The sequence below is a fragment of the Hyaena hyaena genome, unplaced genomic scaffold (assembly GCF_003009895.1).
Source record: "Hyaena hyaena isolate Hyena2069 unplaced genomic scaffold, ASM300989v1 scaffold_47, whole genome shotgun sequence".
In the NCBI taxonomy this organism is placed as follows: Eukaryota; Metazoa; Chordata; class Mammalia; order Carnivora; family Hyaenidae; genus Hyaena; species Hyaena hyaena.
Window position 1 is genome coordinate 155868 of NW_024080679.1, and position 25937 is coordinate 181804.

At 47.1% G+C, this 25937-nt stretch overlaps 1 protein-coding gene across 6 annotated transcripts in view; it reads right to left on the reverse strand.

Moving 5' to 3' along the window:
- The window catches only part of TNFRSF11A (TNF receptor superfamily member 11a), a 58144-nt gene that overhangs the window by 19915 nt on the left and 12292 nt on the right, over nucleotides 1-25937 (reverse strand). For 2 of the 6 annotated variants that reach the window (XM_039230545.1, XM_039230550.1), the window contains exons 1-7: nucleotides 15284-15402; nucleotides 14710-14857; nucleotides 13745-13826; nucleotides 12560-12685; nucleotides 8305-8448; nucleotides 3304-3397; nucleotides 1756-1850 (exon numbers count right to left, since the gene is read on the reverse strand). In XM_039230545.1, coding sequence (XP_039086476.1) covers nucleotides 1756-1850; nucleotides 3304-3397; nucleotides 8305-8448; nucleotides 12560-12685; nucleotides 13745-13826; nucleotides 14710-14736 — 568 coding nt within the window. In that variant the 5' untranslated portion in view covers nucleotides 14737-14857; nucleotides 15284-15402. Of the gene's footprint in view, nucleotides 1-1755; nucleotides 1851-3303; nucleotides 3398-8304; nucleotides 8449-12559; nucleotides 12686-13744; nucleotides 13827-14709; nucleotides 14858-15283; nucleotides 15403-25937 lie in introns of those variants that run through there. The other 4 variants (XM_039230546.1, XM_039230548.1, XM_039230549.1 and 1 more) reach the window with 4 other exon arrangements.

The following is a 25937-nucleotide window of genomic DNA, read 5'->3' on the forward strand; positions in this document are numbered from 1 at the left end:
AAAAGGTGTTAAAGATGATTTCCTATCATTCTCAAATCATTTTACTTTTTGTTTAACAACAAAACCCTTTGAATCAGACCCCAGAATGGAGGCTGTTGGTCTGGCATCAGAGAAGAAGGACGGTCCCCAGCTCTGACAGTAGGTGTGCAGAGCGTGCTCACCTCTGGAAGGGGGAAGCGACATTGCAGCCTGGCCCGCGCCTGGCGTCCCTCCGCAAGCCAGCCCAGGGCTGTCTTGAAATGTTGCTATTTTAGTACAACTCTAATCGTGTTGACCATGCCGTCCACATCCATCTTTGCTCACCTAAAGAACAACACCTCAATCCCTCTGAGCAGACGGCTTCCGAGGCCAAAGGAAGCCCCTGACCCTACTCTTTCCAAAGAACAACATGGCACCAGGGCTCTGCTGGTCATGAGAACAGAACCATGGCTGTCCCGCGAAGTGTTTCGGGGATGTGATCTACAACACGATGTGACGCAAATATCTGTCCCATCCTCTTGATCACATCATTGCTAGAACCTTTATAGGATGAACTCTTGGTTTACATGCCCTGGTTCCTGGCACTCTTGACTCTCCTCTCCTCTCTTGTTAAAAGTAGCTTTGGGGGCACCTGAGTGGCTCAGTTGGTGGAGCGTCTGACTTCGGCTCAGGTCATGATCTCGCGATTCATGAGTTCGAGTCCCACATCGGGCTCTGTGCTAACAGCTCAGAGCCTGGAGCCTGCTTCGGATTCTGTGTCTCCCTCTCTCTCTGTTCCTCCCCTGCTTGTGCTGTTTTTCTCTTTCTCAAAAATAAGTAAACATTTAAAAAAATTTTAGCTTTTTATTCTCTCAGTTATTTCCAATGTTATTTTTTTTAATGTTTTATTTTTGAGAGAGAGAGACAGAATGTAAACAGGGCAGAATGAGATCTGGATCCAAAATAGGCTCCAAAACAGGCTCCAGGCTCTGAGCTGCCAGCACAGAGCCCGACATGGGGCTCGAACTCACAAACCGCGAGATCATGACCTGAGCCAAGAGACACTCAACCAACTGAACCACTCAGGTGCCCTCCAATGTTATCTTTTAAATGGTCTTTTTTAAATGCTGCTCTGTGTTAACTCCATATCCAGAATGCTTAGGTGTCCTCTGTTTCCCAAAATGTCAAATCTAACCCTCTCATTTTCTTAGTCCATTAGCCCCATTAATCTGCTGCCTCATTACAAGGGTCTTCCCGCTGTGTGTGCCATTTCCGGTGCTGCCATATCTGGACCCACCCCTGCCACCTCACGCCCCTGGGTAGCCAGCATCCAACTGACAAACGCTGTCAACTTTTCTGTCAAGCTTTGGTTACTTAAATGACTTAAGATTAACTTAATCTGCAAAATGTGCCGTATATAACAGTAGCTATATTCTAACTCTAGTTAGTGACCAAAATCTCCCACAGATACCCCTACTGTGACCTCCACTATCCGGCCATATTTGGGCATTTTAATTCGTGTTTATAGCTCCATTTCTTTTTTCTTTCTTTTCTTCCTTCTTTCCTATTTTTGCATATATGAATATTTTATTAGTCATCCATTCCAAAGTAGGAAATCTTCAAGTAAACAACACATCTCGAGTCAGAACGCCGATAAAAGCGAAGGGTGACCATGGGTAAGATGGGATGAAGAGGGAGAGGTAAACCCCTTCAGGCCCAGCATGTACTCTGGAAGAAATCTAGAAGAGCCAACAAGACTGGGCACATCTACAACCAACCCACTCTGTCTGAACATACCATTCGGTGGCTTTGTAGACGGCTGAGAAGAACTACAAACCACATCTGATTTATCGGTCCCACGGCGAACTTCCATCTCTCCAAGAATGCTACAGCTGTGGAGGTAAAGTTAGTTAAGTACTTTGCTTTTATATTCTTGTGTTTTTTTTTTAAACAACGCTACACAAGGCTCCACTCCACTAGATTGCTAGCTCCTTCAGGAGAAGAACTGAGGTCTGCCTGCACATTTCAATCCCCGGCGCCTGGAAGGGTGGGCAAAGGAATAAGCAAAGGAACCCCTGCTGGGGTCTCTAGGACCGAGTGTGAGACTGTGCTCTGAGAGGGAGCACAGGTATCTTCGGTAAAGATGCCAAATGGTTCAATGGCCTTGGCTGAGTGATAACCTTTTGCTGAATGCTCTTTTGAAGCTGAAAACCCAAAAAATCTTTTTCAACATAAAAGGTGGATAAGTGGATCAGAAAACAAATATCTAATGAGAATTAATATATTGTGAATTTTTCAGTATTCAATAAAAAGCACACAATGGGAAGACCCAGGAATTCCACAATATATATACACACACACTATATATATATATATATATATGATATATATATATATATATATACACACATATAATTTTACTGTGTGTGCACACACACACACTTGCATTAAGTGTGAAACAGTATATATACATGAGATGATGTGCTACAGAATTATTTATCACTGCCACAGACTGGAAACTACCTAAATGCCTATCAAAAGGGAATTTATCAAATAAAATGACGGTACAGCTCTATGGCGAAACACTAGCTACAAAAAAACACAAAGATCTGAGTGAACAAACATGGAATGAGCTTCCTTAAGCATATATTATGTGCAGGAGCCCAAGATGTTGAGCGTACAGAAACATTCACATGAACAGGAGGCTTTCATATGCACACACACTATGCGTACACAGATCTCTGGGCAAGTACACCAGTTTGGCTGGGGCGGGGGGGACGCATGGGAGCGGTGAGAGAAAGATAATAAACATCATATGTCACTTTCAAGGAAATAAGGTTAGAAAAAGGAAAGAAGAAGCTGCAGCTGTAAGTCAAAGTGTCGATCCAAGTGAATCTCAAGAGTGGCACAGGGCTCCTGTCGCACATGAAGCCGAAGGCAAGTTGGACTGGGCTGTTTCCCCCGCACTTCACTGACGACTTTTTCTCATTTTCAACACGGGTTTGAGAAGAAGCCTCACCAAACTGAATCCGTCTGTTTTCAATCAGGATGGGACAGTGCAGGTTGAGTTTAAAATCAACAAACTCGGGCGCCTGGGCAGTTCAGTTGGCTAAGCCTCAGACTTCGGCTCAGGCTGTGATCTCACAGTTCGTGAGTTCGAGCCCTGCATCGGGCTCTGTGCTGACAGCTTGGAGCCTGGAGCCTGCTTCGGGTTCTGTGTCTCCCTCGCTCTCTGCTCCGCCCCCACTCGCGCTCTATCCCTCTCTCAAAATTGAATAAATGTTAAAAACATTTAAAACTCAAATCAGATCAACAAACTCTGTGGGCTCCTTCGTTGTCACTTACTTTGTCCAGGGTTTGCATTTTTCTGTGGAAGAGAAGGTGGCCGAGAAGGAGCCCACAAGGCAGGGCTCGCACACTGTGTCCTTGTTGAGCTGCACTGTCAAAAAAATGGACAAAAGAACACGCAAAACACACAGGCACACTTAGAGATCGGCCAGGCTGACGACCCTGAGGACCCGAGATCAGGAGCCGCCCCCAGTGCCTCCGGCCTCCCCTTCCCACCCTCACCGCCTGCGGCTGATTGCTTTGGGTCCCGGCTTCAGAGGGGCCAGGGTCCCAGAACCATGGTCAGCAAGGTAACTGGCTCATCGTCAGGCCACCGACATCAGTACCTGAGTTAGGTACTGACACTTGGCCGTTGGGAGCCGCTGTCCTGGTCACGCGGGGGGCCGGCTGTCTTGTTTGAACCAGCCACCTGTCCGCTCCCCGTTTCAGCCTTCTGGGTTTATAGCAGTCTTTGCCTAGAGGGCAGCAGCCTTTTTACAGCTTCTAAGGCTAACTTCCTCTCCTGGCTCCTTCTGACGAGCTAGATCTTCGGAGTCCGAACACTAGAGTGTTTGTAACAAAGTTTTCTCAGACAAAAATGGAAACAAAAGCAACCCTTCCCCCCAAAACCCTACAGATCTCTCTCTTAAACCAAGAGTTGGTAGCAAATGTTTTCTATAAAGGGCCACTGAGTAAATATATTAGTCTTTGTAGGCCTTCTGATCTCTGTAGTTACTTGTAGCGTGAAAACATCATAGACAATGTTTAGAAAACACACACAATATGGCTGTCTTCCAGTAAAACTCTACACAAACAGCGGTGGGATGGAGTTTGGACCCCTGCCGTAAGCCACAGCAGCACAAGCAGAAATTGGTCCTGGTTAGTAAGCCTTCTTGAGATCTCTAACATTCCTCGTCAACTATGTTATCAAACTAGGAAATGTCTCCAATTTCCTATGTCTATTATCCTTACTGTAACTGACATGTGATGACCCTTTGGTGATTCCAATAAAGAAGAACATTGGCGGGGTGCCTGGTGGGCTCAGTTGGTTAGGCTCTGGCTTTTGATTTTGGCTCAGGTCATGATCTCACAGTCGTGGGTTTGAGCCATGCTCAGCCTGGAGCCTACTTGAGATTCTCTTTCTCTCTCTCTCTCTCTCTGCTTCCCCTACCCCGCGCCAAGATAAATAAATACTTTTAAAAAAGAACACTGGCTACCATGTGATATCATAATCAGGCAATTGGTGCCAAAATCACAATTTACTCCTGAAGCACTTTATTTACTCTTGAAAGCACTTCTGTGATTTATTTTCATAAATAAAGCACTAAAATAAGAAATTACACTTTCTTTGTTCAAAGTCAAATGGGAATTACATTCTTGATTTCTGCAATTGCCTCGATAAGTAGGGTACCCCAAAAGATAAGAAAACGCTGATTTGAAGGGGCACATGCACCCCAATGTTTATAGCAGCACTGTCAACAATAGCCACACTAAGAAAGAGCCCGAATGTCCATCTACTGATGAATGGATAAAGATGTGGTACATGGGGCACCTGGGTGGCTCAGTCGGTTAAGCATCCGACTTCAGCTCGTGATCTCATGGCTCGTGAGTTCAAGCCCCACATTGGGCTCTGTGTTGACATCTAGGGGCCTGGAGCCTGCTTCAGCTTCTTTGCCTCCCTCTCTCTCTCTCTGCCCCTCCCCTGCTAGCACTCTGTCTCTCTCTCTCCCAAAAATAAAATAAACATTGAAAATTTTTTAAAAAAGAAGTTGTGGTATATAAATATACAATGAAATATCACTTGGTTATCAAAAAGAATAAAATCCTGCCATTTACAAAATGTGGATGGAACTAGAATGTATTATGCTAAGTGAAATAAGTTGGCCAGAGAAAGACAAGTATCATAGGATTTCACTCAAATGTGGAATTTAAGAAACTCAACAGATGAACATAGGGGAAGGGAAGGAAAAATAAGATAAAATCAGAGAGGGAGGCAAACCATAAGAGACTCTTAAATCCAGAGAACAAACTGAGGGCTGATGGAGGGGAGGCAGGGGACGGGCTAAGTGGGTGATGGGTGTTAATGAGGGCACTTATTGGGATGAGCACCAGGTATTACATGTAAGAGATGAATCACTGGGCTCTACTCCTGAAACCATTATTACACTATATGTTAGCTAACTTGGATTGAGATGTTTTAAAAATTAGTAATTATTTAATAATTAATCTAATAATTGCCTTAATCTAGTAGTTTGATTCACCTTGAAACAATAGTAACAGAAGTCCAGTTAACATCTAGTTGCTCACATTAATCCAGACAGCTTTTAAAAATATTAACACACTCTAGAAGAGTAACCCTTAAAAACAAAGACTTCTTAAGGAGCTACAAGTCACACATGGCTTTAAGGACATTAAATCCATGCACCTGACTTCCACACCCACAATTGGAAACCCTGAGCTACCTGAGGCATCCTATAGGTTCTCCATTCCTCTTTCCCTGGACACAATCACACTTTTCCCACTTTACAAAAGAAGGCACATGGCTTACCCACTCCAAAGCTATGCTGCCAAACCTCTGAGATGCCAAAAAAAAAAAAAAGTCACAACAAATCGAAATACAGGTAACGGCAAAAGTCCTGCATTCAGAGCACCTCCATACAGGGTCTGCCTTTTCTTGTCTGTCAAGGGCAAAACGTGAGTGTGACAACAGAATGGGGTATTTGGGACCAGGGTGAGTTGTTCAGAATTCAAATACACTGCAAGGTAGGGCAGTAGCAGGATTTCTATTCATCCACTTCACCCCCTCGATCCTCCGCCTACTTGCAGAGAATGCACGATTCGCAAAGGAATACGGCAGCCAGACCATCCATCAGAGAACAGGCACCTTTTCTCACGCGGGTGGCACCTTGTCTTAGAATCAAATTTGGAAGGGAGTTGGCTGTCATAGGGAGTTTGTTTTTAAATTATTTAAAGTGATTTTAAAAATTATTTTATTTTCTTAATGTTTCTTTTTGCAAGAGAGAGAGTGTGTGTGTGTGTGTGTGTGTGTGCGCGCGCGCGCAGGGGAGGGGCAGAGAGAGGGAGACAGAATCCGAAGCAGGCACCAGGCTCTGAGCTGTCAGCACAGAGCCCAACAAGGGGCTCAAACCCATGAACCATGAAATTATGACCTGAGCCAAAGTCGAACCCTTACTGACTGAGCCACCCAGGTGCCCCAGATTTATTTTAATAAAGAGAAAGCTCATCTGGTTTAGTTGATACATTTGGTAACAAGGGCTGACTACCAGTGGGAGTCTGATGGACCACTTCCTCCATAGGAATTGAAATGAATACCATCTTAATTCTCCTAATCCTGTCCAAGGCTTCTGGGTTAAAACAAGTTGCCTCTAACTGAAAGATCAACAGGTATAAATGATCATTTGTTACATCTTGAAAAAACTGCTTTGGGGTGCTTTCCAGAAGTCAGGGCAGTAAGTGACTCTAAGAAATACTTCTCTGTCAAGAAGATATCTATTTCTTTACTTTAAAAAAAAAAACTTTTTATGTCTTTGTTTTATTTTGAGAGACAGAGACAGGGAGCGAGCAGGGGAGAGGCAGAGAGAGAGAGGGAGACACAGAATCTGAAGCAGGCTCCAGGCTCTGAGCTGTCAGCACAGAGCCTGACGCAGGACTCAAAACCATGGACTATGAGATCATGACCTGAGCCAAAGTGGGACACTTGACCGACTGAGCCACCCATGAGCCCCACTATTTCTTTACTTTTAACAAAATTGAGAACACAGAGTTCTTAACTGAGAGATCAATAAAAACACCTTTAGAGGGGCACCTGGGTGGCTCAGTCAGCTGAGTGCCTGACTTTGGCTCAGGTCATGATCTTGCTGTTTGAGAGTCCAAGCCCTGTATGGAACTCAGTACTATCAGCATAGAGCCCGCTTCGGATCCTCTGCACCTACCCTGCTTGTGCACACACACACTCTGAAAAATACATAAACATTAAAAAAAAAAAACCCAAACATTTCATGTCACACCACTATGTGACCTGGACATATAACAAAGGAAGTGTTGAAAGAACTGATACTTGTCTAACAGAAGGCTTCCTTAGCCATTTAGTTATTTATGGGACCAAGTTTCTTAACACTTGGTGGAAATAGAATTAATGTTAAATTCTGTTGCATTTTAGCAATAAATAATATTCAATCATGAATATATGAATAAGAAAAAACTTCACTCATTAAGTTCATAGTTTTTACAATTATATCAAAATATATTTTTGACAATTGGGTAATAACAGTAATAAAATTTAGTCCAGAAGTGTTTTTAACTCTTAGAACCTTGAGTCATGGGAAATTTTTAAAAATTACAGTCTCAAATCCGTGCAGAGTTTTGATGTGAAAATGTATGAAAAGGTGATTAGTAAGAGGGCCTCCAAGCATAAAAATACATTAGGATAAAATTCTATGGGGAAAGTGAAGTGGATACAAATTAAAGGAAGGAAAAGAACCGTGTAAAACTTCCAAGAGTGAAGGACCATTAGTGCATTTTTAAAAAGGATGATGATGCTATCAAACTGCTATGCTGTTTAGACACCACTGAATTCCATTTCTGAAAGTGTTACTGCTGTTATAATTCCTTGGAAACTAATTCCTTAGCAACTCTTTACACTGGCAATAAAAAAGAAAATGTTAGCTGCCAACTTAAAAATATGCCGGGGGCGCATGGTTTTTCAAAATCGTTCTAAGGGGTTACACCAGATTTTAAAAAGGGTCTGAGGACCCCTGCGTTACCCCTGCCCGCCTCAGCGGAGATCCCAAGGTGTCCGGGATGGGGGAGCCTTGGGGGGATGGGGCGCCGTGCGCTCACGTTCGCGTGGAGGAGGTAACCTGGCCCTGCTCAGGGGGACCCTCAAGCTACCTCGGCGCCACCTGCTTCCCCGGAGGGGGAATGACGCAGAGCCGCCCCTCAGAGCCCCCTCCGGCCCCCGCGGGAGAGCCCGCCTGACGCCCGCACCGAACCCCTTACCCGGGTGCTGGGCGCCGAAGCCCGGGGCGCACTCGGCGTTGCGGCGACAGCAGTCACAGTCCGCGCTCCAGTGGTAGCCGGCCGTGCAGGCGCAGCGCCGCGGGGCCGTCCGGTTGCCGGGCTCCACGGCCACCAGCGCCTTGCCTGCGGGAGACAGAGACACAGCCGCTCACCTTCCACCTTAGGCCCGCGCTGCAACACGGGCACCCGGACGGGCTCCGGGACGGGGACGCAGCGCGCGACTGTCCGCCGCAAGTGCATCATTCGGGACAGCGGTTTGGGAACCCCCAAGCTCCCCCATAGTGCTTGCACTACAGCAGCCCAGCACGGTTCTCTCCCCCTCTCCAAAATTAAGTCTTGTGGGTTTTTAACAAATGTTTATTTTTGAGACAGAAAGGGCACGCGCGGGGGAAGGGCAGCGAGAGAGGGAAACAGGATCCCAAGCAGGCTCCCCCTCTCTGAGACCATGACCCCCGCAAAAGTCTGATGCCTAAGCCACTGAGCCACCCAGGCACGCGGAGTCTTGTGGGTTTTTTTCTTTCTTTTTTTTTTTTTAAGGCAATTTTCACGTCAGTAGGAAGACTAAGAGCTGGGGAGTTTATGATCATTGTCTGTTTGGGCTAATGCGAAATAGATTTCATGGTTGCTTAAGTTTTAGTGAATTCACATGGGATCAATAGTCTTCACACCAATGCTTGACCGAACCTACGAGAACAGGGATGTGGAGACGGGGGACTCATCTGAGGATCCTGCAGAGCTGCGGAAACAGGGGCCACAGGGTAATTAGAGAAGTGAATGCGTTACAGAGGTCGGGCCTGATGACACACTCGGAAGTCAATATCCCCAACTACTCAGGGCAAGCCGTTCCTTACTCGTCTCTTTTCTCACAACACGTTGCAAGGTGCTCTCCTTCTCACCCCAAGTCTGCCCTTTCCACTTTTTGTGGAAGGGCGGTCATGCCTACTCACACAAGGCCACCTCCATTATTTGTTGATTCACACTTGCAATCTCACCCACTCGCTAAAATTTTACCGTAACCCCCAAATCAGTACTGCTGGCACTTTTGCGGTCATTCTTGGACACACACAGAACAGTGGAAATTTCGAGCCACTGGCTGGACGCTCATGCTCTCAGCTGAGGTCAAACAAGGTCCCACTCTGTCTTCTTGTGACAGCTCTTAGACTGGAGTCAAGTGTCTTTCTTGTGGTTTAGTTAGTGTCCTATTTTTGGCATTTCTGTGCTTTTTGTTAGTGATGCCATTGCTTACAATGGCCCACGGTCAGAGAGCAGAAGTGCCATTTGGTATTTCCAGGCCCCTCAAGAGGGCCGTGGTGTGTCCCACGGAGGATACATGTTAAGGTAAACTTTGTTCAGGCATGAGTTACAGCGCTGTTGGCTGTAAGTTCAATGTTAATGAATCAAGATATTTATTAAGGTGTCTTTGAACGGAAACACACACAAAACAAGGTGACACATGGATCAGTTGACAAAGATGTTGTGACCAGAGGCTCCCAGGAACCTAACCCCGTATTTCCCCTGGGAGCAGTGGTTCAGTATTTAGTAGTTCATTCTTTTGTGGTGACTTTAAAGAACATTAGGTTATTCTGTGAATAACAAGAATCAACCTGCACGCGCATGCGCGCGCGCGCGCGCGCGCGCACACACACACACACACACACACACACACACACACTACAGTATTATTTGAAACAGACTTTCCACCCCTATAGGACCCATCTCACGTGGACTGTCCAAACAGCCCCCGTACTTACACTCCTGAGTCCTTACAGAAGTTTGTTATGGACTGATGTGGGTCCTCCCGGAACTCACGTTGTAACCCTCACCCCCAGTGTGATGGTGGTAAGAGGTGCAGCCTTTGGGAGGTGGTTAGGTCACGAGACTGGAGAGTGCATGAGTGGGTCAGTGCCTCTGCACAAGGGCAGAGAGCTTCCTTCGTCCCTCTCTGTCCCGCGCCAGGTGGAGACACGGCGAGAACATCGTGAAATCCTGAAGGGGGCGCTCCCCAAGAACCCAACCACGCCGGTGCCCTCCTCTCCCATTTCCAGCCTCCAGAACTGGGAGAAATAAGCGTCCGCTGTTGAAGCCACTCAGTCTGTGCTAGTGTGTTAGAGAAGCCCGAATGGCTGAGGATAGAGCTCCGAGGGAAAAAGAAGTGAGCAAAGCAGACCCCTGTCTCCTTCCCCGTCTCGGGTAACAGCCTGCGGGGAGGAGATGTTTCCTACTCCCATTCTTTTTAGACCAGAGCGTGAAAAACCTGGAGACATCTTCCTGCGTCCCTCCTGCGTCCGCTCCCTGGGGCCCAGGTCAGCTGTACAACACCAAGGCCAAGCTGCATAAACATGTGCCTAATGCCACAACATACGTGGACCAGGGTCACGTCCTTGGAAAATTCTAATCCCACAACCCCACTCAAATGTGCGTGGATGTAAGCTGGTGCGGTGATGAACAATTTTGACATATTTTTAAGTATCTTAATGCGCCAGGTTTGGGGCTTTAATCGACTTCGGCAGGAGACAGAATGAATCTTTATTTCCAAGAGACAGCAGTGAGTCAAGGTCATTACTAAGCAGTGGGAAGGAAAAAAGACTTGATCAGATGCTTCTGCTCAGTGGAGTTTCCATGTTACCTTCTGTGGCCCAAATCTGCCAGCTGTCTCTAACACATTAGAAAACTGTCATGTTTAAAAAAATCAAAAAATACTTCTCTCCTAGTTCTGGCCACTGAAAACCTATAAACGAGGATCTGTCTGGTAACAGTGAATCCCCCCTTAGCGTCCAGACTGAGGTCGCTAGATGAGATGTCCTCGGGATGTAATCAGGAAGGAATTCTTAAAGAAATGGCTGCTTTGAGGTTCAAGGCAGGAAATGTCCAAGAGGAACTGGGAAGCAAGCTCTTAAAGTCACCTGGGGTCACATCAAAGACTGGGAGTCCACCCGGAGGAGGTGAGGCGATCTCAGCACCCATACAACTAGTAACTGCAATAGATTAAAACACCTCAAATATGTCTAAATGGCTGCATTCATAATATTCATACAAATCCTTTGGAGAAGCTTGGTGATCTAATCATTCTTTTGAAAAGTGGTAGATAAAGTTACAAGCATTCATTCTGCCTTTCCTGTGTATACTATACTTCAGGGTAACAATTAGTTGGGGACGGAAGTTTCTCCAGCTATTAATGAAGAGGGAGTGATAGGAGGTCACATTTCTATAGCTCCTCATGAAAGTGGATGGAAAGAGGCCATGACCTTCGACAGCCGCTCATCTCCCAAGAAGAGAGATAAGCAGCTACTATATGCTCCCGACATTATGCCAACTATGAAGCAGTTTTGCAAAACAAAACCACCCAGCTTCTGATGCCCTAACAACCACTTTGCAGGAAATACAGGAGGCAGAAAAATATGTTAAATAAGGAAATGCAACCAGCAGAAATCAGACTGTGGAAACTTCACAGGATTAAAAACATGGTTTTTGGAACAGATAAACTAAATGGAAAAAAAAAAAGAGGAAAAGGAACCTCTGGGTCAAGACTCAAGAGACATATTTTGATCCTGATTCCTACAATTAAACTATAATTAAAAAATTTTTTGAGTCAAAATTTAAAAAAACCATAGCGGTCTAATAGGGAGATCAAATTGTATAGTAAGACACTTATGGTTCAGGAAAAAGACTTGAGAGGCAGATCTGGCTTTGAGTCCTGCTTCTCATCTGTTAACCCTGGAAAAGTCACCCAAATTCTCCTGGTCTCAGTTTCTTCCTTTGTAAAATGGGATAACTGTGGCTACCTGGTAGGATTTCTGTGAAAATTAAATAACGCAACACACATGGAAACATTGTAGCAATATTCTGTCAAATGTAACACATGTTCCATGGTTAACCTGGGATGCAATTATATTCCAGAACAAAAGCTGGAAATGAAGGGACGCCTGGGTGGCTCAGTCACTTAAGTGTCTGTGCTGATTTGTGGGATTGGGCCCCACATTGGGCTCCGTACTGAGCATGGAGCCTGCTTGGGGTTCTTTCTCTGTCTGGTCCTCTCCTGCTTGCTCTTCCTCTCAAAAAAAAAAAGGCAAAAAAAGCTCTAAAGGAAGAATGTTCACACGATGCTTCTGGGATCTGAAGCACTTACTTCTGGGAGTCCAAGGTCAAAACTTCTTCCTATGGCCCCCAAAGGAGATAGCACCACTGTATCAAAAATATCATTTCTCCGCACTCACCACTGCTATGCCTGGGTTACCTGAGTCGCAGACTTTATGCAACAAGCATTTATCTTCTTCATTCCAGGTGTCCAAGTACTCGTCTGGGCCACAGGGCAGGCACACACTCTCCGAGGTAGTAGTGCATTTAGAAGACATGTACTTTCCTTAATTTAGAAGGAAAAAAAAGGCACCCATTGAAAATACCCCCCCATAACAACGAAAATACACCAATCTACTGGACTACTTGAAGGACTGTGACCCCAGGAAGCTCCCTAACATAGCAGGATACGCGGAATGAGGCTGCATATCAGGGATGGGCTCTCAGGCCTCCCAGCTGGCTGGAAGAGCCTCTCCTAGGTTCGCTGTGCTCAAGGTCACAGCAGCCTTTCAGCTCACTGATGTAAAAGATCGTCCTTTCCACTCCATGTCTCTGCTGGCTGACCAGGGAAAGGATGACGGTTCTCTAACAAGAGACTTAACTTCTTTCGTCCTACATATACTGTGGGCTCACGGCTAACTCAGTTTGACCAAAGAGTAACCCCCCCCACACACACACACATGCATGGGTATGCATGCATGCTCATGAAAATCACCATATCTTGCTTCTGCACATCCGAAAAATATGTATAGCTTGAATATCTAAAAGATCTTGTAGCGTATCTGCAGTTTCTAGAACGATGAATGAGTGAGGGGCCTGTGGATTTGGAGTTTACTAAGGCTGTAGAAACACTTGGCCACAATCTGGTAAGGCAAGTATGGCAGAGAGGTAACCGGTCCGCCTTCTGCCCCTCAGCAGGTGTGTGCGGAGAAGGTTTAGCCGGGTGTGGGCAATTTTCAGTGGCAACAATTCCAGTAAGTATGGTATTTCCCCCAAATTTTCTGTAAGATACTTTTCAAGAAGAGTTGCATTTTATATGTTGTAAGTTTGAATTGCAAAGTGCTAAAATATGGTTTTTAAAACCTTGCTTTCTCAAGAAATGGTGTTTTAGAAAACTGTGTTCCAGTATAAATTAAGTACCAGTTTCTGCAATTGCTTGTGATTTTTAAGTGATTTTATCTGTTGAGAGAAAGGTTTTTGTCTTCAAAGTGACATACGGTATTACCTGCCACTCCCATAAAAAGTCTATCTAATTTTTTTTTAATCTGGCAGGATAGAATTATTCCCTGGATTAAGAAATAAAATGAGAGCTCCACCCACTTTTGAGGAGCAAGGAAACACAAACCTGGTTCACATTTATTGCAGCATCGTCCAAAATGCTCATAATGCCTGTCACGGGTACACGGAGGGGTGATCTGAAAAGTCATCTGAAAAGGAAATTGACATCAGGTAGAGATTTTGCACAAGTCCTTTCTGGATAAAACAAAAAGTGAATCGCTGAATTACATTTCTGAAAAGCCTAAGGAAACACCATAAACAGTCCTGAAACTGCTCCTTGTGATATGACCTCCCCAAGATGCCACTTTCCTGTACTAGCACCTCCCCCACTAAGAATGTATAAAACAAATTGATGCTGACATAAAACCCATTGAGGCATTTCAAACCATTCGGTTATGCTCGTGGTAATATGATGGATTATGGTCACATGGTGGACAAATACAAGCTCAGCAACCCTGGTCATAAAACCGTAGAACATAAGGCGGCCCCTTAATATACATATTGTACATGAGGGATGTCAATTTTGGTCTCAGACTTTCCTTTGAATTTTTTAAGCTTATTTATTTTGAGAGAGAGAGAGAGGGAAAGAGAGAGTGAGCGACCATGCGCATGCAGGCAGAGGGAGAGGAAGAGAGAATCCTAAACAGGCACCACACCATCAGCACAGACCCTGATGCGGGGCTCAAACTCATGAACCGTGCGATTGTGACCTGAGCCGAAATCAAGAGTCAGATGCTTAACCAACTGAGCCACCCAGGAGGCCCAGACATTCTCTGAGCTTTAAAGGACGTGTCATACTGCTTACCTCTTAAAATTGAAACACACAGAGAATTTTTTAAGGCTGGACAGTGATAGGAACCCTGCAGGCGGGGACCCCACCCCCACCCCGACTGGCCACTTAAGCTTTTAGAGCCTCTGTTTCCTTTCTGTACAAGTCTAGATACAAATGCGATCTCCAGATCTGCCCATCTACGTAAAACAAAACAAAACAAAAAGCCAAGTCCCCGACAGCCACTCAGAGATTCTTATCACCTCGCCACAGAAAAGCTCTTTCTGCATCAGCTTCCTCCGGTGTTCGAGAAAAGACACGACACCACGGTCCTGTCCTGTCCACGGGCAGGCAGGTGGGAAACAGAAGGGTGCCGCACCGCAGCTGCGTTTGGCTGAATACCTGCTGGGGCTCCGGGATGCAAAGTTATAAACCCTGCCCTCAAAGGGCTAAACACACCAGGATGCTCCCCCCCGCTCCCCCCCAGGCAGAGAAGCCCAGGGGCAGTGTCCTAAGGGCTGTGATAAATGAATTCAGGCTTACAGGATACACTGAGATGGGCCAGATGTGGGAAAAGGAATGGGCAGGGGGAGCTCGCAGAGGGCTTCATCTGCGTATTAAAGAGCCTGAACAGAAGGTGTGGAATAACAGAGCTTAGAGAAGCCACGCATCCTCATGATACCCCTGTTCTGGAAGGAAGTTTTATCAAGCAAGCACCACACCCAGAAAAGCCCGGGCTGCTGAGTGGGGTGTGCGGGACGCGGCCAATGCAGACCCCTCTGACGTCCCTCGGGCCAGGCAGAGGGCTTGCGGGAGGGATGCGGCAGCGAGGGTTACTTTGAGGTCAGCGAGAATGTTCCATGTGTTCCTGGAGCCACGTGTGCCCGGGAGGCCGTATTTGGACTGGGCCCAGCCAACACTGCGAACTGGACACTCCCCACGTGGGCTGGTGCAGAGCAAGGGCTTAAGGGCGGAGCTGTGAGCCCCTCGGAAACCAGGAAGAATGACCTAACAGAAGCCGCCCCTCCATTCCGTTCTCTCTTTGTGCTGTCATAGGAATCCGTTCCTCGGGAGGCAGCCCTGGTCTGCGTCTAGCACCGTAACAGGTGCACACGGAAGGCAAACGGGAGCAACGTGGCGAAGCTGAAGGTGATCAGTGCAAATCCTACCAAATAGGGTTCGTCTGAGCCTAATAATAAGCGAGCGCTCCCGCCATACTGATGACAAAGGCAAACAAGAGACATATGTGGTTGGGCCTCGTCTCAGATGGAAAAGGTTATCGATGGCTTCTGACCCACACGAAAGCTGCAGCAGTCTCTGTGAGATAAGCCCAGGCTTTGTGCTTCTCACAGACAGGTTCTTTTTAGGGGAATTTGGTAAGAGGTCTACCCCTGAAGCAGCAGCTTAGCACACTGTCAGGCTCCGGGCCGCGTCCTGGGCTCCAAACCCTGCCTCCGGGGGAGCACCATCTGACGTGAACATGCAGGCAATTTGTTTACCTGTCTAGGAGCGTGGCCGTGACTCACTCTACCCATCCATCTTCGAACCCAGGGACTTTACACTTTCTGGCCAAAAGGGCGAAGTCACTGATCCCAGAGGTGACCAGATGTCCTAGCTCCTCAGCAGACAATTCCTTAGAATTCATTTCTCTCTCCTACGCCTACGGTGACTTTACACCTGGACAGGTCTTCTTTTTAAAAAAATCAATATATAACTCACATAAAATTCACCCCTTGAGAAGGCACGATTCAGTAGGTTTTAGTATATTCACAAAGCTGTGCAGCCACCACTGCCGAATACTTCTAGAACATTTTCATCAGCCTCAAACCGCCATATCTACTTGACAGGGCTATAGGATTACAGATCTTTTAAGCAGCAGCAGCAATTTTGCTACGGGAAAATTCGCCATCGTGAGGCAGACAATGAAGGCATTAATCTAATTTGCGGCACCGCTTAAACAGAATGCTACTTTGACCTTTAGGCACATTACATGCTTTGCAGGATCCCTTCAAGCCTTCGAAATGGGATATATATAACTTAAAAGACTACCTATATGTATGTTTAAGGAAAGATGGTTTGCACATAAAAAAGAATCTAGAAAATTCTCTTTAGGATGCCTGACCACTCAGAAGGCAAGCCGTGCCTTGTCCTCCTCCATCCCGCCTCGCTCTACCAACTTTTTAAATATATTTTTTAATGTTTTATTTATTTCTGAGAGAGAGAGAGAGAGAGAACGAATAGGGGAAGGTCAGAGACACAGAATCTGAAACAGGCTCCAGGCTCTGAGCTGGCTGTCAGCACAGAGCCCAATGTGGGGGCTCGAACCCACGAACTGTGAGACCATGGCCTGAGCCGAAGTCGGACGCTCAACCGACTGAGCCTCCCAGGCGCCCCTCGCTCTACCAACTTTCCTTCCCTCCACTTGCAGAGATGCGGGAGTGGGGCGCACCCTCTCACTGCAGGCCCGAGCGGCTCCCCGGACTGTGGGTAACACGCGGAGCCTGCCGTGTGCTGGCCTCGCTCCGATCCGTGCTCCGCTTCCAGGAACGGGTTCCGGGGCTGTTCTCCGGGCTACAGGACCTGTGTTGTAACTATTAGGAAATCCGCTGGCCTGTCTGTCCCCCCCGCCCCCGACCTTTCCAAGTCCCCGAGTCCTGCCTGCCTCGCTTGGTCTCCAGCGAGCCTGCACCCCACCTCCTTTACCCCCTGGGGCTCCCTTCCGCAAGCACATGCTTTGAATGCTATTTTTCGGTGTGAATGAATGCCCGCCAGCCCCTCTTAGTCCGATCCCTCCTTTTGCCTAAGGATTGTAGGGGTTTTTTTAAAAAAGTTTATTTATTTTTAATAGAGAGAGAGAGGGAGGGAGAATCTCAAGGAGGCTCTGTGCTGACAGCAAGAATCCCACGAACCAGGAGATCATGATCTGAGCTGAAATCAAGATCAGATGCCCGGCCGACCGAGCCACCCAGGCACATCCTTCCTACAGATCTTAGTTCTGATGTCTACCATCTCCCCAGCACCTGGGGGGGGCCCTGCTGGCCCTCACGGCTTCCCTTCCAACTGCTCAGAATTTGGGCCAAACTCCATCCTCCAAGACCAAGCTCTGGGCGGTAGTGAGGTGGCTGGGACTGGGGGTGGATTCCTGGGAAGGCAGTCGTTTGGCACAAAGCTCCCCTGGGGAGTAGGGGTCGTTAGCAGAGAGCGTAGCTGGTTAAGCCTGCAGTCTCCTTTCCTTGCTCAAGATGCAAAGCAAAAGGCCTTTGGTAACTGAATCAAGACACACCTGTTAGTTATCTAGATCTTTTTGTCCCCGAGCTCCTTTACGAGCGACTGTTTCCTTCTAAAACAATGGGGCTTTTGAACCATCGTTGGTTTCACGAAACAAAGCAGAACCACTTTTTGAATTTCTACTTATTAAATAGAGAACACAGTAACACGACACAAAATTCAAAAGGCACGCGAGCCTTTGGGGGAAGTCTCCCTGCCACCCTCCTCCCCACCACTTCTCCAGCCCCACCCCCTGCTGCTTCCCCTTGCAGGTGTTAAGGGGGAGACCTGACCTGTAATCCAATGGGGAAACTCCTCCACAGAACAGCTGCCCTGGGGCGGGCTTGGGGTCAGGTCTCTTGGCAGCATTTGTGTTTCGGGGAATACAACGGTCCCTACAAGTCTGTCTGTCTTATTTATTTATTTATTTATTTAGCCCTGTATTGACAGGGTTCTACTACCATTCTTTTTTAAAATATATATTTTTCCATGTTTATTTCTGAGAGACAGGACATGAGCAGGGGAGGGGCAGGGAGAGGGAGACAGAGAATCCGAAGCAGGCTCCAGGCTCCGAGCTGTCAGCACAGAGCCCGACGCGGGGCTCGAACCCACGAACCACGACACCACGACCTGAGCCGAAATCGGATGCTTAACCCACTGAGCCACCCAGGCGCCCCTCTACTACAGTTCTTAGTAAACTACAAAAATGATGTTTGACCCACAGACTTCTGTCAACTAACCTTTGTTTGCTACTAGACTTCCCCTGAATTAATAAGGAACACTGGCGTCTGTTTATAGTGAATATGCTTTGCCTAGCCCCCCACCCACATAGATTCCTTGGAAAGCCCTAGAAAAAGGAGTTAAAACAGCGAGGCAATACATTTAACTTAATGGCCTTCTGTTGCTTTACTCTCTTGCATGTTTTGCATTGTGAGTACTTTTTTCAGTGCATACAGGCTGCTGTTTATTTTAACAGATGACGATCTCAGCCGGAATGAGCGTGTCCGCGGTCGGCGCAAGGCTTTGTGAGACATGAGGAAGATAATAAATTGTAAATCACATCTCTCTTTATAAAGGTGCGTGGATCTATTTCCCAGTGCAAAGCTGTGCTGGATCTAATTCCGAAAAACCCTACGCTGAGGAAAGATAACATCTTCGCCAGTGGAGTTACAGAGATCAGTGGGTCTATATTTAGATCCCGAAGGGAAGGCTGACTTAAATATTTATTGTTTGTGCTGTTAGGCACCCCAGTTGTAGTGAAAGTCATTATGGACACTAAAATTACTTGCTGGCTCTGCTGAAAATTCATACGGACATGTAACAAAGCAGAAAGAAGCTTGCCCCCTTCTGCCAAATCAAGGGGACAAAGAACCCAACGCAGAAAAACAAGTGAGGGATTTTCCATAGATTTTATTTTATAAAAGATCACCCGTGACTCTGTTTGAGAAGTTTGGCTATACTTTAAGTAAAGATAGTATCAAATTTCGGAATGTTACCGTCGAACTGAAAGATGTGGTTTGTGTTAAGAGAGAAACTATTTAATGTGAAAATCACACCCCCCTTAATCGTCCTGCTGCCCTTGAGCAAACATCATCGTTAAAGAAAGTCACCGTTGAAATTGCTCCTACTCAGAAGAGAATACAAAGAGATTACTAGTGACCTGTGTCCCCCGGAACTCGTTCACTAGGACTGTCTCACTCCAGGAAACTGTCTCTGAAGCCTTTCTCACTACAGGAAACAGTCTCTGAAGCCTTTGTTTCTAGGAACAAGTGAACAACAAACAAAAGATAACGCAGAATGGATCAGAGCGACCCAGCACATGCTGCTGCTTCTCCTGCATTTTTTTTTAATGTTTTTCATTTATTTCTGAGAGAAGGAGAGACAGCGTGAGCAGGGGAGGGTCAGAGAGAGAGGGAGACACAGAATCCGAAACAGGCTCCAGGCTCTGAGCTAGCTGTCAGCACAGAGCCCGACACGGGGCTCAAACCCACGAATCATGAGATCATGACCAGAGCCTAAGTCGGCCGGCCAACCGACTGAGCCACCCAGGCGCCCCTGCATTTCTGAGGGTCTTTTTGTCTGGGCTGCAGAGGGAGTCTAAGTGCCTCCCCTCACAGACACCGCAATTAGCATGTCAAAAGGCAGACGCCTCAAATGTTCTGGGGGGACCTTTTCAACTTGGCTCTTTTCTTAGCTCCTCTCCTCCAGGACCTTCCAGAAGCCGGTGTCTATTCTTGAGGATGTCACAGTCATGTCTAGTGATAAAAAGGAAAGCATCCTATCCTCACGCTTCTTGGTTACAAGTTCATAGCTAGAAGTGGAAATGACACAGGAGTCATTTGTAGCTCAGAAGTCTGATAAGACAGGTTTCTACAGTAAAAAAGAAAAATGAGCTACTAACTCAACCGAAGTCTGACACAGCAGCATGCAGGAATTTAGCAGAACAGGAAAGAGGTGGAGGAGGAAGGGCCTGGCCGGGCGGCTCGCTGGTTAGGACCGCAGACTTCAGGGCAGGACTTCTTTCCCCAGTTTGGCTGGGATAGAAGAATGCCTGACATTTCTTTAGTAAAACGGTCTACATTTCTACAATCTGAGGACAAAGGGGAGGCAGTTCGAAGGCCTTAGTCTTCTCACCTGTAAAATGGGGCCAATAATGGCACTCCTCTAACTCAGTGAGGATCAGATGTGCTCATTCACGTCATCAGCTAGGCCTGGCAGGCAGCAATCCTCATAAAAACCGAGGTTCTGCTTCCTCACTTTGAAGCTAAAAGATCTTTCTAGCAAGTTGTAGGGGGATGAAGTAAGGAAACTGCATTATTCGCTCGGCACGGCGGTGGACCCGTGTCCAGCGGTCAGTGGTGGGGGGCGAATTCTAATGTGCACACCCGAGCAGGATTAGCGAGCGTACATAACTTACATCAGATCATTCCCTGAGCGGGTGAAGGACACGCAGTCACCGGAAAGGGGGAAAGGGTGGAAAAGAGTGGGGAACCTGCAGAAAATTCTGAAGTCCCCAGTTTCCCTGAGCGCACCATCCCCGTTCACTTTGAACCTAGGTCTGACCGGCAAAAGCTGAGGGCAGAGGACTTCAGCTGGGGGACTGAGGGGGGCATGTTTTTAATCAAAGGTTTTTTTTAAAAAGCATGTGTGATTTCACATGAAGAAGTGCTTTCTCGTGGGACTGAAATCGTGACAAGCGGTCAGGGTCCTTTCAGTGGTTTTCTGTCTGTGGGTTCAGTCCGTGACATAAGCCACGCCTAGGGAGGGCAGAGACAGTTTACTTAGGGCGTCTGCCGATAAAGCGGCTGCTAGATTGTATCTGCCAGTGATTTTTGTTAACTAGGACATAACGGAGCTGTGACCCGGTGCCCTTCTAGACTTTTTCATTGTAAATAAACTTGATAGAAATTCAAGCCTACAGGTGTACAAAGAATCAGACTCCTTTTTCTTTTCTACAAACCAAAGCTTCACATTTCATACTTCAGAACAACAGGACACAGGCACCTATAAAGACAGCATGTTGAAAAGACACGGAGAGAATGAAGGGGCAACTTTGGGAGAATCCCCCATGCCCCCAAGAGATCACCTAGCATACGCCCCTCACCTGGGAGACCCCGAGCTATGGGACACATTAAGAACTTACAGACACCATTAAATCAGCCAGGTATGTGGCCCACGTCATAACGGAAGTGGATTCAGAGAATCAGAGTGTTTAAAGAGAAAACTCCCTGAGTGTATAAAATATAATTCACTGGGGCACCTGGGTGGCTCAGCTGATTAAGCGCTCCAGTCTTGGTTTCGGCTCAGGCCATGATCTCATGGCTTATAGGTTTGAGGCCCATGTTGGGCTCTGCACTGACAGCACAGAACCTGCTTGGGATTCTCTCTCCCTCTTTCCTTCTCTCTCTCTGTCCCTCCCCACTCCCCTCTCAAAATAACAAACTTAAAAAAAAATAACTCATTTCACAGATGTGTATTTCACACACAGGCTCTTGAAAAAAAATATCTGTTGGGGCTCCTGGGTGGCTCAGTTGGCTAAGCACCTGACTCCTGATTTCGGCTCAGGCTCGTGGGTTTGAGCCCTGCCTCAGACTCTGCTGACAGCACAGAACCTGCTTGGGATTTCTCTCTCTCCTTCTCTCTCTGCCCCTCCCCTGCTTGCGTGTGCTCTTTCTCAAAATAAATAAGTAAATGTCGCAGACTGCAAGTCTGGGGTTCTCCCTTGTGCGTCAAAAGAGTAATGTCTGGGGAGAGACCAGAGCCCCAGGGAGGGCTTTCGTCTCCGTATTTATGGAGCTCACATGATATTACCCACGTGGTGAACGTGAAGAAAACAAGATCTGACACACGTGAACGTGGAGAAAACAATCCGGCAGGAATGATTAACTTGTGTGTGTAAGATGCAAAGGGTCTGGGGGGCTAGTGACCTAGTACAATAGGAGATAGGCGGCAGACGGGAAGTAATTGCCTGCAGGTGATCTAACTAGTGCCTCGTGATTCCATTACAATATCTTGCCCCGCATTGGCGGCTTTCCACCCTAAACTTTTTTTCGAACCCATTTATGTAGGTAGAACCTATTTCCCCACAGATGAGCTTTAAAACATTTAAAAAAAAATTTTTTTTTAACGCTTTATTTATTTCTAGGAGAGAGAGAGAGAGACAGCGTGAGCAGGGGTCAGAGAGAGAGGGAGTCACAGACTCCGAAACAGGCTCCAGGCTCCGAGCTGGCTGTCAGCACAGAGCCTGACGCGGGGCTCGAACCCACGAACCGCGAGATCATGACCTGAGCCGAAGTTGGACGCTTAACCGACTAAGCCACCCAGGCGCCCCTAAAACATTGTTTAAAAAGACAAAAATATCTGCTATAAATGAGGCTCAAGTATTCTGATTGATTAACACGAAAGGATGTGTCTAGTTTGTTTCAGAGATTGTGAAGGAGGTCGTGATGGCCACAAATACTCTCCTAACTGACCTGCTGCCGAAGGGTCTGGCGCATTCTACGAGGCATTTCATGAATATTACGGAATTATGAAATTATGCTTCCAGTGATAAAGAGGGTGAAAACGCCACCTCGAAGGGGATTCATCACAACTGGTCAACTCCTACCGGGCTCACGGAAAGTCACAAATATGAATCAAGCCCCTCCCCACACGCAGACCACCTTCCAGAAAGGGGCTATGATTTATTCACTCACTGTGCCAGTAAGAGAGTAAAGCCAGTCATTCCTCTGCCCGCTCGTCGCCGAGCTCATGACCAGCAGACACATGCTGCTCCAGTCTAGGGTTTAACGCCGGACGGCATCTAACTCTTTAAAAGCTCTGCTACCATCACACTTTCAAAACGGTCTATACTGAGCCCTCACATACTTGGGCAAGGGATCGGCTTGGTGCCGGACTAAAGAAATTAGCCCATCCCTGGCCTCTCGAGGTGGACAGAGGCACAGACAGAGAGGAAAGACTACTGTAATACACAGAGACCCACACGGCGGTGAAGGGAGTGGTCATGAACTGGAAAATTCCAAGTCCCGCTAAGCTTGGATACGGCCCTCGCTGGCAGGGAAGGAGCGAGAACATGGGCCCAGCTCCGGGACTGGGAAGCAATCGCAGAGGGAGGTGCACAAAGCCGTGCAGGGAGGCGTGAGGAGCAGAGACAGAGCAGGGCCACAATAAGGTGCGTGGACAGGTGAAGGGAGAGAGAAGAGAGAGCAGGGAGGGGCCTGAGGAGGAGGAGCGTGTCCTTGCTGACAGTCCGCGGAAGACTGACAATAAACATAAAATGAAATCTGGCTGTAATGGGTGTGATGGAAGATAGAAAACAGGGTAAATGCCCGGTGCAATGACGGGCTCGGAAGGGGACCCTCGGGTAAGACGACATTCGGTGGAGACCTAGATAAAGTGAGGGAACAAGCCAAGTTCATTGCAAGTATCAGGAGAAGTGTTCCCAGGTGGACGTAAGGTGCAGGGAGCATTTGCAAAAGCCTGCGGGTGTGCAAGGCTGGATGCGGAAGAGCAGGAATGTCTGCGTGACTCACGCAGGGCGGGCGGCGGGAGGGCGGCACAGGAAGTCACACAGCTGATTCCAGAATCATCCAGATCGTGAGTTAGTGCACCCCCCTCAGCGCCCAGACTGTGTGGTGCTGACTTTAGGTTCACAAGGGACGTTGACTTAACACCATCAAGGTTTGGATAATAAGCACTTCATGCTATTTTTGTTACCAGGAAGGACTTAGAACATCAGCCATAGGGTTTTATTTTTAAAAAAATTAAAAAAAATTGTTAATGTTTATTTTTGAGAGAGAGACAAAGAGCACAAGCAGGGGAGAGGCAGAGAAAGAAGGAAATAAAGAATCCGAAGCAGGCTCCAGGCTCCGAGCTGTCAGCACAGAGCCCGACGCGGGGCTCGAACCCACGAACCGTGAGATCATGACCTGAGCTGAAGTCGGACGCTTAACTAACTGAGCCACTCAGGTGCCACCCCCCCAAATTTTTTTAATGTTTATATTTGAGATGGGAGGGAGGGGCAGAGAGAGAGAGAAACAGACTCCAAAGCAGGCTGTACGCTCTGAGCTGTCAGCACAGAGCCTGACACAGGGCTCGAACCCACATACCATGAGATCATGACCCAAGCTTAAGTCGGACACTTCGCACACTGAGCCACTCAGGCACCCCTATTTATATATTTTTTATTTTTAAATTTTATTTCTTTTGAGAGAGAGCGAGAACAGGGGAGGGGAAGGGCAGAGAGAGAGGGAGAGAGAGAATTCCAGGCAGGCTCCTGACTCAGAGCTGTCAGTGCTCGAACCCATGAACTCTGAGATCATGACCTGAGCCGAAACCAAGAGTTCGACATTCAACCGACTGAGCCACACAAGTGCCCCATCATCAGCCATAAGAGTTTAAAAAATTTTTAATTGGGATAACATAACATCAAATTTACAATTTTAAGCATTTTGCTGTATGTTTTTAGGAATAGATATCATGCACAGAGGGGAAAAAACTGACTTAGGTCAGGTTGGATTTAAAAAAACACCTTAAGGGGCACCTGGGTGGCTTAGTCGGTTAAGCGTCTGACTTTTGCTTAGGTCATGATCTCGCGGTTTGTGGGTTCGAGCCCCGCGTCAGGCTTTGTGCTGACTGCTAGCTCAGAGCCTGGAGCCTGTTTCAGTCTGTGACTCCCTCTCTCTCGCTCTCCTAGAAATAAATAAAACATTTAAAAAAAATAAAAAGATAAAAAAACACCTTAAAAACAGAGTAGGGCGCCTGGGTGGCTCAGTCAGCTAAGCATCCAAATCTTCATTTCGGTTCAGGCCATGATCTCAAGGGTCCTGAGTTTAAGCCCTGCGTCAGGCTCTGTGCTGACAGAGGAGTCTGCTTGGGCCTCTCTCTCTCTGCCCCTCCATCTCTCTCTCTCTCTCTCTCTCTCTGTCTCTCTCTCAAAAATAAATAAACTTTAAGAAAAAAGTAGAATAACTTCTGTCTTGATGCCATTTTGACTTAGCAAGGGTTACATTAAACAACTGACCTAATTAGCGATCTTGACATTGGCTTTGTCTGGCCCGGGCAGCATCTCTCCCTGCCCACCTGGCTTCAGGTGTGCTTCTAAGGAAAACCAGGAGGCTGCACTATTTCAGAAGCCGCTATCAAAGGTCTATTGATTTCTGCTTCACCCTCTTTCCTACTTTCCTCACAATACATTCATTATCTCGGCTCCTTGAAAAGAAAACATATGGCCCCAGGGAAAATGAAGAAATAACCTTGCATTTCAAAACCTTAATTGCAAGTGTCTTTGTCTTCCAGACGGATAAAGAGGGAGACAAGTTTGCAGCTGTGGGCTACTTGAAAGTGCCCGGACCCTTTGTTTCCTAAACACGGTAATTAGGATGGCTTTGACTTGTCTTGGTTGTCACGCAGCAGGCCCCAGTGAATGCTCCTTTATTCTCCCCGTGCCGGCAGTGAAGGCTTCTCCTTCCTTCCTTCTTCCTTCTTTTCTTTGTTTAAGTTTAATTTTTTCATGTTTTATTTATTTTTGAGAGAGAGAGAGACAGCGTGAGCAGGGGAGGGGCAGAGAGAGAGGGAGTGACAGACTCTGAAACAGGCTCCAGGCTCTGAGCTGGCAGTCAGCACAGAGCCCGACGCGGGGCTCGAACCCACGAACCGCGAGATCATGACCTGAGCCGAAGTCGGACGCTTAACCGACTGAGCCACCCAGGCGCCCCTATTTCTT